This window comes from Belonocnema kinseyi, chromosome 6 (genome assembly GCF_010883055.1).
Source record: "Belonocnema kinseyi isolate 2016_QV_RU_SX_M_011 chromosome 6, B_treatae_v1, whole genome shotgun sequence".
NCBI lineage: Eukaryota > Metazoa > Arthropoda > Insecta > Hymenoptera > Cynipidae > Belonocnema > Belonocnema kinseyi.
In genome coordinates, this window is record NC_046662.1 from 39235154 (window position 1) to 39252546 (window position 17393).

The 17393-nt window shown below is 25.4% G+C and overlaps 1 protein-coding gene across 1 annotated transcript in view; it reads right to left on the reverse strand.

Annotated features, from left to right (window-relative positions):
* Nucleotides 1–5091, reverse strand: part of LOC117174523 (zinc transporter 2-like) — a 142593-nt gene extending 137502 nt beyond the window's left edge. Inside the window, exon 1 of the mRNA XM_033363719.1 lies at nucleotides 4552–5091. Coding sequence (XP_033219610.1) covers nucleotides 4552–4571 — 20 coding nt within the window. The 5' untranslated portion in view covers nucleotides 4572–5091. The remainder of the gene's footprint in view (nucleotides 1–4551) is intronic.
* Between the last annotated feature and the right edge of the window lie 12302 nt (nucleotides 5092–17393).

The following is a 17393-nucleotide window of genomic DNA, read 5'->3' on the forward strand; positions in this document are numbered from 1 at the left end:
AAACTAAGCTTAGTCTAAAAAATTATAAAAACATAATAAGCCTACGAAGGGACAATGTCAAAATTGTGTGATAAGCGTATTTTATATAAAAAAGAACAAAAAGGAACGTAACGAAACTTTTGTTACGTTCCATTTTGTTTCTTTCCACATAAAACTTTTACGAAACACAAATTTGACAATCTGCCTCCGTAAATGTATTTTTTGTTAGTGACTTTTCATACTTAGCATTATTTTTAGGTAAACTATATGGAATTTTGAAAAATAATTGGAAAATATCTGAAAATTCCCCTTAATTCCGTTCGAATCCCTGCTCAGGAGGTCTCAAAATGTAGAGATTTGATGAAAACCGTCAAAGTGAAATTTTGCATAAAACCAATACCTTCTGATTAGGATCTTATTTTTAGTATATCAACGAAAAAGATGAATTCTGAACCAAAAATATAATAATTACTCTAAACAATTTTTTTTTTATTTTAAATGAAAAACAGTTGAATTCAAACCAAAAAGAAGAATTTTTAACTACGAAAGATTTTTCATTTGAGAAAAAAATTTCCACCAAACTAATGAATTTTCAAGTGAAAAGATGAAACGTTAATCAACAAGACTGATTTCCTGGGCAAAAAATGAGAAATTTGAACTAAAAAAAGATCAATTTTTAACGAAAAATTGGATAGTTAAATTTTCAGTTAAAAAAATTATTTTTCAAACGAAAAAAATGAATTTTTCATGAAAAATATATGAATAAATTAAGATAAAGCTACTTTTACAAATAAAAAAGATTGTTTAATTTTATACTGCACGTAAGAAAAATTGAATACGTTTCCGAAGAAACTCCCCGACTTTAACAAAAACAAACTGTCCGCCATTACTGTACTTTAAAAAAATGTTCATTCAAATAATTGAATTTCCTACTAAAAAAGATCACTTTTCACCAAAAATGGTAGTTAGTTTCAGTTAAAAAATATCGCGCCAAATTTGAGCGCGCCGACGGCACATAGGTACACTCTCGCGCTTTGCGCTCGTTTTCGTACGTTTAATGCATACATTTTATCTAAATTTGTTCAAACATCGTAAATACTATAAATTAAGTCGAAAACTGTGATTTAAACTTCTGAGGAATTAAAGCCTGAAATTTTTTTCGATTGTTTTTTAAAGTAGGTTCTCAAAGCACCTGCGGCTTTGACGATTACATTCTCATTACGAAACTCGCGCTTCGCGATCGATACCTTGTGTCCAACTGAGAAACTTCATCAAGATAATTTGCAATCTTGTTAAAATCTACTAAAAACAACGCTTTAAATTTATGTATCTCTTAAAAATCAAAAATTGCATATTTTCGAAAATGATCCAACTTTTCGAACTTTTGTATAATTAAGAAATTTCATGATAATAGTTTCGAAAAACATATATTTTATATCAAGTAGAAATTTGTATTGATATTTCTTAACCTACTGAAAAATATTTTTTTTCTCTTTTTTTGCAAATTTTCAAAATTTTGAAAAGCATATAACTTTTTCGAGTTTTATCGAATTTAAAATTTTCATCAGGATAATTTTCAAGTCTTTTTGACGCGTATTTGATAAAAATTTCTAAAACTCATAAAAAAATTTTATTCAAATTTTGAATTAGATCGAAAAATTTAACTGACATAGTTTTTAAATATATTTTATATCTAATGATGAATTTAAATGAAACTTCCTAATCTTTTAGAAAAATATTTTTTTCTATTTTTTTGAACATTTTCAAAATGTTTAAAAGTATATAACATTTCTAATTTTAATTGAAATTGAAAATTTTATTTGGATAACTTACAAGTCTTCTACCCATCTATAATAAACTTTGACAACAATTTTTAAATTTGAAAAAAAAATTTAATTTCGAAAATGCTCTAAATTTTTTATTTTGTTTGGAAATATTTGATTAACGAACTTAACCTTCATTTTGGGAACCTTAAGAAGTGTATCAAAGGCTGACTTGATTTTTAACAAATCCTTCAAATTTAGCATGGCTACAACAGACAGGTAACCGTACATACAGACAGACATACGGATAGACATAGACAGACAGGCAGACAGACAGATAGAAAGACACCGATAAAAATTTTTTTGATTTTCGGATTCTGTGAGTGCCGAAACGTGAAGATCCGTTAAAACCCAGAAATCGAAAATTTGGACAATTACATTACACTCTCATGAATGAGAATGCAAAAATTGTCTAAAATTTTGAAAAAGCTCTAATTTTTAAAATTGTGGGCAAATCGAAAAATTCGGTTAGAATAGTTTTGAAATATATTTAGTATCTAACGAAAATCTTGAATGACATTTTTGGATCTATAAAAATAATAATTTTTTCTATTTCTTGAAAATTATCAAATTTTTTAAAAGTATATAACTTTTTTAATTTTCATCAAAATTAAACATTTTATTTGGATAATTTGCAAGTCTTTTACCCATTTATAAGAATCTTTAATAAAAATTTCTATAATTTGAAAAAAAAACAAATTTCAAAATTTTGAAAATACTCTCAATTTTTTAATTTTTGTTGAAAATGTCTGATTAACGAACTTAATCTTTATTTTGGGGACCTTCAGAAGTGTATGAAATGCGGACTCGATTGGACAAATCCTTCAAAAGCCAGCGTGGCTACAACATTCAGGTAACCATACATACAGACAGACATACAGACAGACAGACCCTGACAAAATTGTATGATTTTCGGATTCTGTGCGTGCCGAAACGTAAATATCCGTTAAAAATCAGAGATCGAAAATTTGGACTATTATATTACACTCTCATGAATGGGAATTTAAAAATGCATTAGGAATAATCTCCCCGGTCTTTGTATTTACCCCACATATATTATTATTATTATTATTATTATTATTATTATTATAAAAACATTTCTGTGTTGAAATGTTGTCACAGGCTTATACTGCCCAATATGTCGAAGGCATTTTTGGTTAGAGTTGGATTTTTATTTGATCATTTTGCACGGGACTGTCCCGGTATATATCATCAGTCACGGACGCATTTTTATAATGCTATCAAGTGATCTGATGAGAGCAGTCTGCCCAGACATATTGGACAAAGCCTGGTTTTTACCCCATCATTGACGGACTGGGTTGCAGTCAAGTACACGATGGGGGAACCTACAGCTTAAGGTGGGTTCCGAACCACCAGAACCTCGGTAAAGGTACATTGAAAAATTTCTAGAGGTACCGGCTCAGGGATCGAACCCCGGACCTCTGAGGTGAAGTCCGAGTGTCTAACCAACTGAGCCACCGAGGCTTATTATTATTATTATTATTATTATTATTATTATTATGGAAAATTCCCTACTACTATTCAGTGCTTAAAAAAATGAAAAACAAAAAATTAAATGGTTAAAATGGTGAATTTTCAATTTAAAAAATACTATTTTAACAAAAGAATTTAACGTTGAACCCATTGTTTAAATATTCAACAAAAAAAGATGAATTCTCAACAAAAAATGTGATAACTTATATTTTTTAAAAATGTTATTCCTTGAAGGGCGCATTTCCAAAAAGACATTAAGCTATTTTTGGCTGAAAAATATCATGAGTGGTGTTGAAACAATAAAAAAGAGGAAAAAACATCTCCAAATTCTTAGTGATAATTAAACTATTCGAAAAAAAAGAATACTTGAGAAAGAAACGTAGACTTATTCACGAGATAAAAAATTTCAAACTAAACTATTGAATTTTCACGTAAAAAGATGAATTTCTAAACAAGGAAATTTAGTTTCTACACGAATTTCCAACCAAATAGTTGAAATTTAGTTGAAAAAATTAATTTTCAACAAAAAATGCAATTTTAAACTAAAATGACCAGCAAAAAAGCGAAATTTCAACTAAAAAAGATAAATTTTTTACTAGAAATGGAATAGTTCAATTTTCATTTAAAAACATTGATTCCTAACAAAGAAAAACGATTTTTTAACAAAAAATATTTGAATATAGTAATATGAATTTCACCAAAAAATAGAAGAATTAAAGTTTAGTAAAAAAATTAATTTTTTATACAAAAAGAAAACAGAGTTTTCCGCAAAGTACTTTAATTTTCAAACAGAGATGAATTACCAACTAAAATGAAGATTGTTTAACCAAAAAAATACTTTTTAACAAAATTGTTAAAGCTACTTTTACAATTAAATAATACTTATTTAATTTTATACTGCACTTTAAAAAAAAAATTAAGCACGCTTCCGAAGAAGTTCTCTGACTTCAAGAAAAAACGAACTGTCCACCATTATTAAATTTTTTTGTATACATTACTATACTTGTTCAGTTATTTTTACGGAAATTTACATACTATTAATCAGTGCCCAAAAAAAGAAAAATCTCAAATTTCCAAGGCAGATCAGGAAACACGACGTTGAGGACCTTCGAAATGTTGATCCTTGAATCCTGAATGAAGGATGACGCAAATAAAAAAGTGTAGCTAATTCAGCTCATAAAAGTAATAATAATAAACAAAAAATAGAGTTACTCGAAAGCGGTGATTATGTAAATTGTAAAAGTAGGATATTTACTTGTCATTTCTGGTGTCCATCGCATAATCCTCGAAACGTAAACTGAACGTTGCTCGTGTCCAACTCAACTTTCTCGACTGAATTCTGTTCAATTCCGTTCAACGATTGGCTTATCTTCCTTGTCAGCCTCCAGAGTCCAGAAATACCGACTAAAGTTTACACTCGATTGCCTCTATTTACTAGTCGCTCGTAATTTCGTGTAGATATTTTCCGAGTGGCAATTAAAAATTGAAATAAAAAATTATTCGCCCTTTTAACTTGGAATTTCGACCAAAAAAAAAATCGGTGTCGAATCTCTTTGCAAACTGGGTTCACGTTAAATTGAGAAAACGATGATAATATGTGAAAGCGCTGTGGAAAGCCGCAAAAGAAAGCCGACCACCCAAATGTGAAATTACATTATTCGTTTGTTGATTTACTGATTTTCTGCTAGGTACACACAGTTTTTTCGCGACCGCGAATCGAATCTCAGATTGGTGATTAGTGATAAATGCTGCAAGAAAAATGCAATGATTCTGGAATATTCCGAAGAGACCGTTTTTCAGTTTCAGCTGTGGTTAATTCCAGGGAAATGTCAATGTCAATACTGTTTTGTTTTGTGTGAATTTTTGCGAAGAAATGTTTAAGTTTCGGAAATAATTACTTGAATCAAATGGGGTTGTTGTATATTTTTTTTCCGGTTGAAAAGAAAAGAGCACTGGAAATTGAACATAATTACTTGTGGACACATTTTTTAAATACGCTTGAATTTTTTTTTAATGCTCAAGAACTATACTTTTTAAATTTTTTGCGGGAAGGTCAGGCATTCTGATTGGACCAACATGATGCGCAAATAAATATGGCCACTAGTGGTTGGAATTAGCATTACCTAGTTTTATTTTTATTATTGCAATGCGTGCTTAAAAAGTATGAAAAAGTCCCAAGAATTTTTAGAATTTCACTCAATTATTTCTTATTATTGTATAAATTATTATTTTTTGATAATTAGTTAGTCAATGGAGCCACTGCATGCCATTATTCTGATTGGTTCAACGTTTTACATATTGTGACGTTTTAAAGTCACACAAGTATTTGAATATGGTTTTCGATACTTTTTTAAATATATTTTTTTTCTCAGTAAGTGAAGTATTCAACTTTTTTTTAAATGTAATAAAATTTTTAGAATTTTATGTATTATTTAAAAAATATATTATCCAAAATTCATGCTACAACTCCATTGAATATTAATTTTCATTTTTGTCAAGATCAATCAAATTAACCAAAACGTGGAATTTTGAAATAAGAAGATTGATTGAAAAAAATACATGAATTTGCAACTAAAATAGATCAATTCTCAACCAAATGATTGAATTTCCAATTAAAAAAGATAATTTTTCACCAAAAATGGTATAGTTATTTGTAGTTGAAAAATGCATTAAGAAAAATCTGCACGGTCGTATTTACCCCACACTTGTACGCAGGCCTTTTTACATTAAAGCTCAAAGCATCGACAACTATAATTTGGTGATTGTTAATTCTCTTTCGTTAAAGCTCCTTCGGCTTTAACGAATACATTTTAATCACTTATCTCGTGCTTCGTACTCTATTTTGTCGAAAATGCGAACTTTTCTAACTTATGTTCAACTCGATTATATCAGATGTATACTATATTTATTTATGTACCACGGTCTGAAGCTGCTTATTCAGATATTGCAAAATAAAGTACAAATTTTATTTTTAATGATTACTTTAATATTTGTTACTTATGTTGCATTAAATTTTATTCTTAACAACCCTAAAAATGTATATTATTTCAATAAATTCATATTATTACCACTCATAATATTCATTTTAAAAAAAGCGCATCCTATTCAAATACAAATAATGATTACACATTTTATTACATATTATTTTATTTTCTCATCAATTTAATTTCTTTATTTTCAATGTTATTTTTTATGATGCAAACTAAAAATACTTGTCCTAGCGTAAGATTGTTCTGAGGAAATTTGTAGATAAAATTTAGACGAAAAATTTAGTTAAATAAAATATTGTACCTTGTTTTCGTCTCTTGTTTCGTTTTTCCAAAAATGTCATTTTTGAAATTTTGATTCTTATTTTTTACCATTGAAAGAAAATCTACTCGTCCTATCTGAAAAATGATTAATAACAAATTTATAAATCTTTTTGAGGTGAACAACTGCCTAGGGCGCGCGACTGTTGGTTCTCGCGCTACGCGTTCGACTTTTCTGCACAGACTATTTAAAACTAAAGGTAAAAGTGTCGACAACAGTAATTTAATGATTGTGAATTCTCTTTTGTTAAAGCTTCTTCGGCTTTAACGAACACATTCTCATCACGTATCTCGTGCTTCGCACTCGAGTTTATCCCTGAAATTTTATATCAATTCCATAAATGTATATTATTATAATTCGTGACTTGCATTGGTCTTAAAACAGACGAAATTTCATTGTCCCCTATAAAAAATTTAATAATATTTTTTGCAATTCATTTTGAATTCACCTTAAATTATTATTAGTTTATTCTAAATTTTTTTACTTTCTTCTAAATTTACTCAATTCTATTCATTCGATAAAGTTTTTAAATGTTTTTATTTCATTCATCTTGAAGTCTTTAAAACTCACCCTAAATTTGGAGGCATTTTATCAAATTCTTTTGAAGTTTCTTTAATCTTTCCGTAATTAATTTCAAACTCATTTTTGAATTATGATTGTCAAAAATGTAGAACTGATTTATTTTTAAAGTGGTTAGTTTAAATAAGTTTGTTTTGGAAATGTTATATTAAAATTTGTTTAAACTAATTGAAAATTGCACATTTCAGTATTTTTTCAAATATTATATTTATTTTATAAGATATTATCTTAAAACTATTCAGCTTCTACGTATTTAATTTTTTAAAGAATGACTGCGTATCAAATTCCTTGATTCAGAAAGTGCGCTTTTAATACTTTGAATAATATTTTTTGTTTATTTTTCATGTTTTGAATTTGAAAATGTAAATGAGAAAAAATCCTTTTCGGAGACTAAAATCTGGTAAATTTTGGCATGCTAAAAGTTAAAAAAACGGCCTGTCGTATAAAAAAAATAGGTGAAGGGAATTTTGTAGCTACGTTTTGGAACATACGCCCTTATAAATATTTTAATTTATCTTGTGCCATTTCTCCAAACAGACAATTTCATTCATTTATAATGTTATTTTTTACGATTAAAACGAAAACTATGCGTTTTATCAAGACATTTTTTTTTTTAATTTTAGATTTTTTTGGGTTTAACAACCTTTCTCTTATATCTTGTGTCCTTTTACAAAAAATGTGATTTTTTTATTTTTAATGTTGTTATTCACGATTAAAATAGAAACTACAAATCATATAAAAAAACAATTGATAAAAATTTTTGTTCTCTACTTTCCGTAAAAAAATGTTATCTATTTATTTTTTTGTTAGCTTGTGCCATGTGTCGAAAAATTTGAGTTTTGTATTTACACTGTTTTTTTTTATAAATAAAACAAAAACTACGTGACCTATAAAAAAGTTATTAATAACAAATTTGTAGATATTTTTTGGGTGCATAATGTTTGTCTCATAATTTTTTTCCTACCTTGCATAGTTTGACAACAAAATACAATTTTTTATTACTTTTTGTTTGATCAAAATTTGAATTTTCGATTTTTCGCAAAATTCAAAAAATTGTTTCGATAATTTTGTAGAGCTTTCAAAATTAACGTTTTTCTTATTTTGACTTTTTCACATCATGCGTTATTCACCTTAAAATTTTTTTTTATTTTGAAAATGCTATGAATCTCACAATTTTCCTTTTATCGAAAAAAAGTCATGAGGATGAATTATTCGAGAATTTTTAATTCTTGCAAAAAAATTCCTCTAAAATTCTGAAGATACATGGAGATTTGATGAAAACCATTTAAGTAAAATTTTGAATAAAAGCAATACCTTCTCATTACGATGAGAATGTAAAAAAAGAATGTTCTAGAAACGAGTAAAATTTTAAACCAGAGATTAATTTTTAACCAAAATGAAATCTTCAACCAAAAAATTACCTTTTTACAAAATTGTTAAAAATTTATTAACAAAAACTGGAATAGTTGAATTTTCAGCTAGAAAATAAATTTTCAACTAAAGAACAACGATTTTTCAACAACATTTTTTTATTTAATCCAACGAGATGAATTTTCAACTAAAAAAGATCAATTTTACAACCGAACAGTTGGATGTTCAATTGAAAAAATAAGTTTTCCAGCAACAATAGAATAATTAAATTTTCAGTTAAAAAATGATTACAAAAAAGGATTTTTTAACAAACTAGTTAAATTTTTAATCCAAGAGATTAATTCTCAACTAAAATGATGAATTTGACACTCGATTAGTTAAATTTTCAGATCGAAAATAAATTTTCAAGCAAGAAATAACGACGACTTAAGAAAATAGTTAAATTTTCAACCAGAGAGATGAATTATGAATTTTTAACAATTTTTGAACAAAAACTGAAATAGTTGAATTTTCAGCTAAAAAATAAATACCCAAACCGAAGAAAAACGATTTTTCAACAAAATTGAACAATCATAATCCAAAAAGATCAATTTTTAACTAAAGAAGATAACATTTCAACCGAAAAGTTGAATTTTCAATTTAAAAAAATCAATTTTCCACCAAAAATGAAATTATTAAATTTTCAGTAGAAAAACATTTTTCAACCAAAAAAAGAATTAACAAAATAGTTGAATTGTCTACCAAAACTATTAATATTTTTCCAAACTGATGAATCTTCAACTAGAATAATTTAAATTTTAGTTAAAAAATTAATTTTTCCAACAAAAAAAAAAAGAATTTTCCACAAAGTAGTTTAATTTTCAAACAAAGAGATGAAATTTCAACAAAATCTTTAACCAAAAAATGACTTTCTAATAAAATTTTTGAATTTTCTACAAAGTAGATTAGTTTTTAATTAAAAGTGATGAATTCTCGCTAAAAAATGTAATAGTTCATACGTTAACTAAAAAAACGAATTTTTAACCAAACTGTTTGATTTTTGACCAGAAAAGATTACTTTTGACAAAAATAATTTAATTTTCAAGCCAAAAAGACTAATTTTTTACACGAAAATTGAATTATCAGTCTGAAAAGTTGATTTTTCAACATGTGGATGCATTTATAACCAAATAGTTAAATTTTATTTAAAAAGAAGAAATTTCTTAAAAAAACAGTCCAATTTGCAACAAAAAAGTAAATTTTCATTCAAGAGCGATTAATTTTTACCCCAAAAAGATGATCTTTTAGAATAAGTTCCGAAAAGTAATTTTTCCGAAAAAACGTTCGATTAATTTGAAACTTACTATACCGATGTATTTTGACACATTGTTTACGAATATAAAATAAGCGCAAATTTTATTTTCAAGCTCAAAACTTCCAAAAAACTGTGTTTTTTTTAAACGGATTTTCGTTTCTATTTTCAAAATTGTTGATCTGAGTAATACAATTTCAAATAAAAGCTGTAGAGAATAAAAAAATCTTTTATGTTAAAAAAGCGAGTGCGGAGAGCTCGATGTGTGTGCAAAAACTTTGTCCTGAAGATTATCTTTTTAGTGATAAATTTTATTATTTTGTTGAAAATATAACAATTTTCTTAAAAAGATATCCTTTTTGCTTATAAATTAAACTGCTTTGTTCAAAAAGTGACTTTTTAGGTAAAAAATTCAACTTTTTTGTAGAACATTAACCTTTTGTTAAAGATTAATATTTTGTTCCTCATCAATCAACTGACTTCTTTTTTAGATAACAAATTTTCTGAAAAATTTTCTTTTTCATTTGAAAGTTCATCTTTTTTAGTAGAAATATTGCTTCTTTCTTGGATAAAAATGCAATTGTTTTGTTGAAAAGTTAACTATTTCCTAGAAAATTTAGTTTTTGTTTATAATTCGTATTTTTGTGTTGAAAAGTCAATTGAAATTTCTTTGGATGGAAGTTCAAATCTTTTTTTGAAGATTTGTCTTTTTTAATTTAAAAACCACCTGTTTTAGTAACTAATCTATTTTGCTAAAAATTCATTCTTTGTGGCTGAAAAGAACTGTCTTTGCCGATTGAAAATTCCGTTTGTTTCGTAAAAACTTATTTCTTGTTTAGAAATTCATATTCTGATCGTGAAGAAATAAATGAATTTTTGTTTATAACCGAAAATTCAGTTTTTTTTTCCAATTTATCTTCTTAATTCAAAAATTCATTTGCTTCAGTCGAAATTTCATTTTTTTTTAAATTGCACCTTTTTGGTTAAAAATGATTCTTCTTTGCTTCAGTATTCAACTATTTTGTTTAAAAGGTTTAGTTAAATCTCATTGTTAAGAAATCTTTTTTATTTTTAGTAGAAAATTCATCTCTTTCGTTGCAAGTTTAACTATTTTGTTGAAAATTAATCTTTTGAATGGAGAATTTAACTACTTGGGTAAAAGTTAAACTACATTATTAACAAAAAAATTTATTGAAGGCTTATGTCTTTCGTTGAAAAATTAACTGTTTAGACGAAAAGGCTTTTTTGGTTTAAAATTAATTTTTTAACTGAAAATGTAACTTTTACATTATTTTAAGATTTTTTTTTTAAGTACAGATTTTTTTAAATTAAAAAATCATTTTCTTGGTATGAAATTTCATTTTTGTTGTGTAAAAATGAATCAGTTTCGCGTAAAATTAATTTTTTGCTGAAGTCCTTTTTTTTGAAAATGTAATTTTCGTATAGAAAATTCGTCTTTTGGTTTGAAAGTTGAACAATTCAGATACACCTTTATTATTAAAAAAAGATACTGTGGTAAGGGTAAAAAGAAAATAATTCTTGTAGAATCACTCTTGGCGTGTAGTAAAATTGTTTGTGATTTGAAAGGTGCCACATTTCTGCAGCAGCTTGTATGTTAATTACATACCGCTTTTCAGAAAATTTAAACTCATAACAAACTATTCGCGAAAGTAGCATTCTGGAAGGTCAAGAAGTATCCAAAAAGCTGTTTCCAACCGATTTTCTTTTTGCAGAGAAAGTTTTTCTCGTTGCTATTGACCAACAATTTCTGGGCGAAGGTCAAATTGCTTGCAATAAGCAAAAGTTTACTGTAATTTAATTGTCAACTATAAATAAATAAACACGAACTATAAACTTTAAATTTAAGTTGAAAAATTTATATATCATATAAATTAAATAAATTATTAAATTGGGAAAATTAAAAAAATTTTATTAAATTTTACATTTTATAAATGAACAATAAGTATAAAAATAATTAAAGTGCTAATCAAAAAATTAATAGAATAAGTTAACTTAGGGATAACAGCATACAAATTTTTTTTTACCACAGGTGGATTTGATCCGTTCATTTTTTCGAGTTATCGTGTTTACAGACGGACAGACAGACAGGCAAACGCCATCTTAAAAACCTGATTTTTGGATTCAGGGGGTCTCGAAACGTAGAGATCCGTTGAAAAACAGTGGTGTTAAATTTTCAGCAAAAAAATTAATTAAAAAAAAATTATGAAGAAACTAGTTAAATTTCGATACAAGAGATGAACTTAAGACCAAGAAGATTAATGTCATATAAAAAAGACGAATTTCTAACTTATCCAATATACAGGATAAAGTTGTATCCAAGCATGGAATTACTGAATTTTAGATTACAAAATTGTAACAAAAAAAAATTAATTTTTAACAAAGTTGTATAATTTTCGACCAAAAAGAAGACTTTTCGACCAAGAAAATTAATATTCTGCAAAAAAGATGAATTTTTAACAAAATACATGAATTTTCAACAATATTGTTTAATCTTAAAGTCTGAAAAACTAATTATCTACAAAACAGTTTAAATTTCAGCCCAAAAATATGATTTTTCAACCAAAGTTTAATTTTCAACTATAATTACAAATGCTTAATGAAAAAATTTTTTTTACGAATTAGTTTAAATCTAGGTCAAATAATACATTTTTTCACTAAAATGAATAGTCTTTAATAAAAAAATAATTTTTGAATCAATTTGTGAACAGTTTTTGAACAAGAACTAACGTAGATAAATTTTCAGCTCGATAATAAATTTTCAACAAAAAAAAACTAAGACTTTTCAACAAAATAGTTCAATTTTTAACCAGAGAGATGAATTTTTTTACCGAACAGGTGAATTTTCAATTTAAAAAATCCATTTCCTACCAGAAATGGAATTGTTAAATTGTCTAATGAAAAAAATAATTTTTAATACAAAAAATGTATCTTCCAGAAAGTTGTTAAATTTTCATTCAAAAAGATGAAATTTCGACCAATAAGATTAATTTTGAAAAAATATATGAATCTTCAACAAAATTATTTAATTTTAAAGCCAAATTATCTACAAAAAATAATCGGCTATTTAACTAAAATGAATAATTTACAACGTAGAAAACTACTTTTTACATACAATTTTTAACAATTTTTAAACAAAAAGTATAATAGTTCAATTTTCAGGGAGAAAGAAATTTTCAAACAAAAAACAACGATTTATCAACAAAATAGTTAAACTTTTAACTAAAGAGATTAATTCCACAAAAAATGGAATAGTTACATTTTTAAATTTAAAAAAAGGTAATTTTGGACCAAAAAAAAATGAATTTTCAAAAAGTGGTTAAATTTTCGATCAATAAGATGAATTTTTAATAATATACATGAATTTTTAACAAAATTATTTCATTTTTAAGCCAATAAGACCAGGGTCACCAATTTAATCGACGGTTCCCGGTTCGCAAACATTTTTCACGGTCAATAAATTTTAAAAATGGAACACTAAAGCTAAAAATCTTCCACTTGAGGTAATAAAAACTGAAATGCAAATGAAAGCACTTAAAGTGGAACTGTTAAATCTTGAACTTTTAAAATTGAAATTTAAAAGATTTTAATGATAAAATTTTGTATTCAAATGATCAATAATGTACGCGTCTAAAATTAAAGGTACTAACATTTTTCAATATAAAAAAAATATAAAGCCACGTTATCATTTTCAATGCTCTAAATTAAAAAATCAATCAATGAACTTTAAAATGTTCAAAATTATATAATTTTAAGGAATTTTAAGCTAGAAACATCAAATATTGAAAAATTGAAAAAAAAAGTGAACACTTTTTAAATTAGATATTCTATTATCTTCTTTTTAAATAATTTTAACATCCTTGGAAAGCTTCAAAACTTCATTTCAAAATCTTGAAAAATCTAGAAGTTGTTTTAAATTGGTTTTAAATTTTAAATTATTTTGGAAATTTATTCAGAACTTTTAAATATCTTTTTTAAAATAAATTGAATTTTTTCTACAATTTTCAGAAAATCCTGAGTCATTTTTTAGAGATATGTAGAAATTTTAAAAAGATTCAAACTTAATGTAAAACTTGAAATGGTAGCCTAATATAAAACAAAATGAAAATTTTCGCAGATTTTAAAAAACAAAATTAGATTCTTTTCAAGAATTGTGAAAGGCTTCAAAAGAATACAAACATTTTCTTAAGATTCTTAGGAAAATTAAAAATAACTTTTCATTTTCAAAAATTATTTTAAGAGAATACTTACAAAGTTTTTCAAAGATTTAAACAAAATTTTCAAAAAAGATTCTAGAAGATTTTAAGAAAACTTTCTAAAATTTGCGTGATAATTTTTAATCTTTTTAAAACTCCTAAATATCTCTTAAAATTACTCGAATTTTTTCTAGTAAAGATTCATTTGTAAATTATACATCAACATTTCAAAATTTCACCTAAAAATTAAGCATTTTTCAAATACAACAATTAAAATTGTAACGTTCAAAGTTTAAACGCGCTTCGAAATTTTAACGATTCCAGGCTTTCCATGGCAAACACTTAAGTTAAAGATTCTTTACTTTTAAATATTTGGTTTCAATTTACTTTTCTTGAATAAAGATTCAAATATTGCTAAATATTCAATAATCAATCTTTTTTTTAATTAAAAATTTCAAACTGAACGGGTTAAAAATGGAATATTTTATACTGCAACAATATTTTAAATTTAATAAAATCCTTTAATTAAGAATATATTATTATGAAGTTATTTTTAAGTTGAAAATATTTTATAAACTTTTAGTCACACGTTCAAATTTGTTTAATGACTAAGGCTTTCAAATTGAAACGGTTTAAGTTTTAACGTTAACATCTGAAAATTATTAAATTTTGAACTGGTTTAAAATCGTTTTGTCAAATCGTTTTTGTTCACTTTTTATTATTTAAAGTACAGATAAATTTATAAACATTTATTTATTTATTAAATAAAAATGTTTTTTATCCAAAATTTTCAACATCAAAGGCTTTTCTTTTTATTTGTTCAAGTCCTTAAGAAAGCATTTAAAAATTCTTTAAATTAAAAATGAAAGCTTAGAAAATGAAAATTTTAAAGTACAAAAATTGCAAGCTAAATAATAGCATTGTTGAAAAACATGAGAATTCCACTAATGATTTAAAAACTGTTAAAATCGAACGTGGATAGATTTTTCTTCTACAAATTTGTAAAATTTCCGGTAAAAAAATTAATTATCTACAAAAAAGACTTAAAATTTCAAAATTTTTAATTTAAAAAAAAATTAATTTCTAACATAGTTGTTAAATTATCAATCGAAAATATGAAATTTTTAACGAGAAAATTAAAGTTTTGCAAAAAAAAAATATGAATTTTTAACAAAAAAGATAAATTATTTAGTTTTGAAATCAAAAGACGAATTATCTACAAAAAAAATTAAAATTTCAACCCAATAATATTATTTTTTAAATAAAAAGTCGAATTTTCAACTATAATTATAAATCCTTAATAAAATAATTTTGTTTGCAAATAGTTTAACTTCAAGTTAAATGAAATTTTTTTAAACTAAAATGAATAATCTTTAACGGAAAAACTACTTTTAAAATAAAACTGTGAACAATTTTTGGACAAAAAGTGAAATAGATAAATGTTCAGCTAGGCAATAAATTTTCAATAAAAAACCATTTTTCAACAAACTTGTTATATTTGAAACGGATACATGAGTTTTCAAACGAGCAGGTGAATTTTCAACTTTAAAATATTAATTTTTCAACAAAAATAGAGGTTAAATTTTTAGATACAAAAAAATAATTATTAACAAATTTATTTTTAACAAAGTTGTTAAATTTTGAACAAAATTATTTAATTTTAAAATCAAAAAGACGAATTGTGTACAAAAAAAGTTGAAATTTCAACCCAAAAGCATGATTTTTCGACCACATAGTTGAATTTTCAACTTTAATTATAAATCCTTAATAAAAAAAAATTTAATTTTAACGAAGCATGTAATACTTGATATTTCAACAAAAAATTGAGTTTTCAACCAAAAAGGATACATTTTCAACCAAGAAGATTAAATTTCTACCAAAATTTCAAATAACAAACATTTTTTATGAAAAATATTGAAATTCACACAAAAAAAGATTAATTTAAACCATGTTTTTGCAATTGAATTTTTTCTGACCTTCGCTTTTCACCAATTTTTGAAAAATGATTGCATTTTAAAAAATTACGTCTTATTTTTTTCGGGAAAACGTTCTCTACAAATCTACTGTTTCCAATTTTCAAACTAACTAATTAATCTTTATATATAAATATTTTTTAAAAAGATTTTTCTTGTAAACAATCGTTATAAAGAAATTTAGAGCCATAGAAGAAACCATAAAAGCCATAGAAAAATCTACTTTCAAAATTGGAAGCCATCATTTATTAAAATACAATCATTTTTCAAAAATTGTTAAGAAGCGACGATCAGTAAAAAATTAAATTGCAAAAAACATGATTTAAATTAATTTTTTTTTAAATTTTAACATTTTTCATAAAAACTAATATTTTTTATTTGAAATAAAATTCATATTCAACTGAAAAAAATGAAAGTTAAACTTTCAATTAAAAAGATGACTTTTGCCAATATAGTTGAATTTTCAACCAAAGAATTAAGTTTTAAAGAAAATAATATAGTTAAATTAAAATGATTCAATAATAATTATTTATTAAATTTCTACCCAAAAATTGATAGATTTTCTTAACGCTTTTACGTTCTAAATTTTATCTAAGTTACCAAAATTATTTTTTGCCCCCCCCCCCCAAACTTGGTAACTTAATTTTTGGAAATGACCACCAGGCCACTTTTTTTTTGTTTGAAATCTTAAAAGAAAAAGGGGCCAGCACTATTAATTGACTAAACCACTGAAAAAAATAAAATATAATTACATGAAAGAATCACTCTTTTTGCACCTTTCCATTGCAGAACTCGTCCGTAGTTAAATTCGTGGAGAGGAAGCGCTGAGGATTGAAGACAAAGCTTCAAGTTATATCACAGTGAGGTTTTTTTTTATGAACACACACGCAAAGTGACTTCAAAGCGACTAGAAGTCGTTGTTGTTCTCTCATTGTAGACACTGCTCAGAAAATGCAGGAAAGGAGATAGTTCACACTCCACCATTATCTTGACCCGCTTCGGCCCTATTATTTCCGGACCGGGAAAGTGCTTCCAGGAGTTCAATTTAATTTCTAATGACCAATGAATAACTGAATATTGACCAATAAATGAAACGCCGACGTGATAAAGGTTCGAAGAACCAGAGGCGGCGGAGCCCTAGAGGCTTTTCCAAAAATCTACATGAAATCTTTGTGAAATAATTGATGTCTTTCTGAAATGTTCTTAATCTATTCGAAATCATTGCCAAATACTTGAAATATTTTCAAAATATTTTTGAAATTGTTGAAATCTTTGAGAAACCATTAAAGTCCGTAAAATCTTTTAAATATATCAAAAAAATATGCATAATATAAAATAAATATAATCTAAAAAATATTTT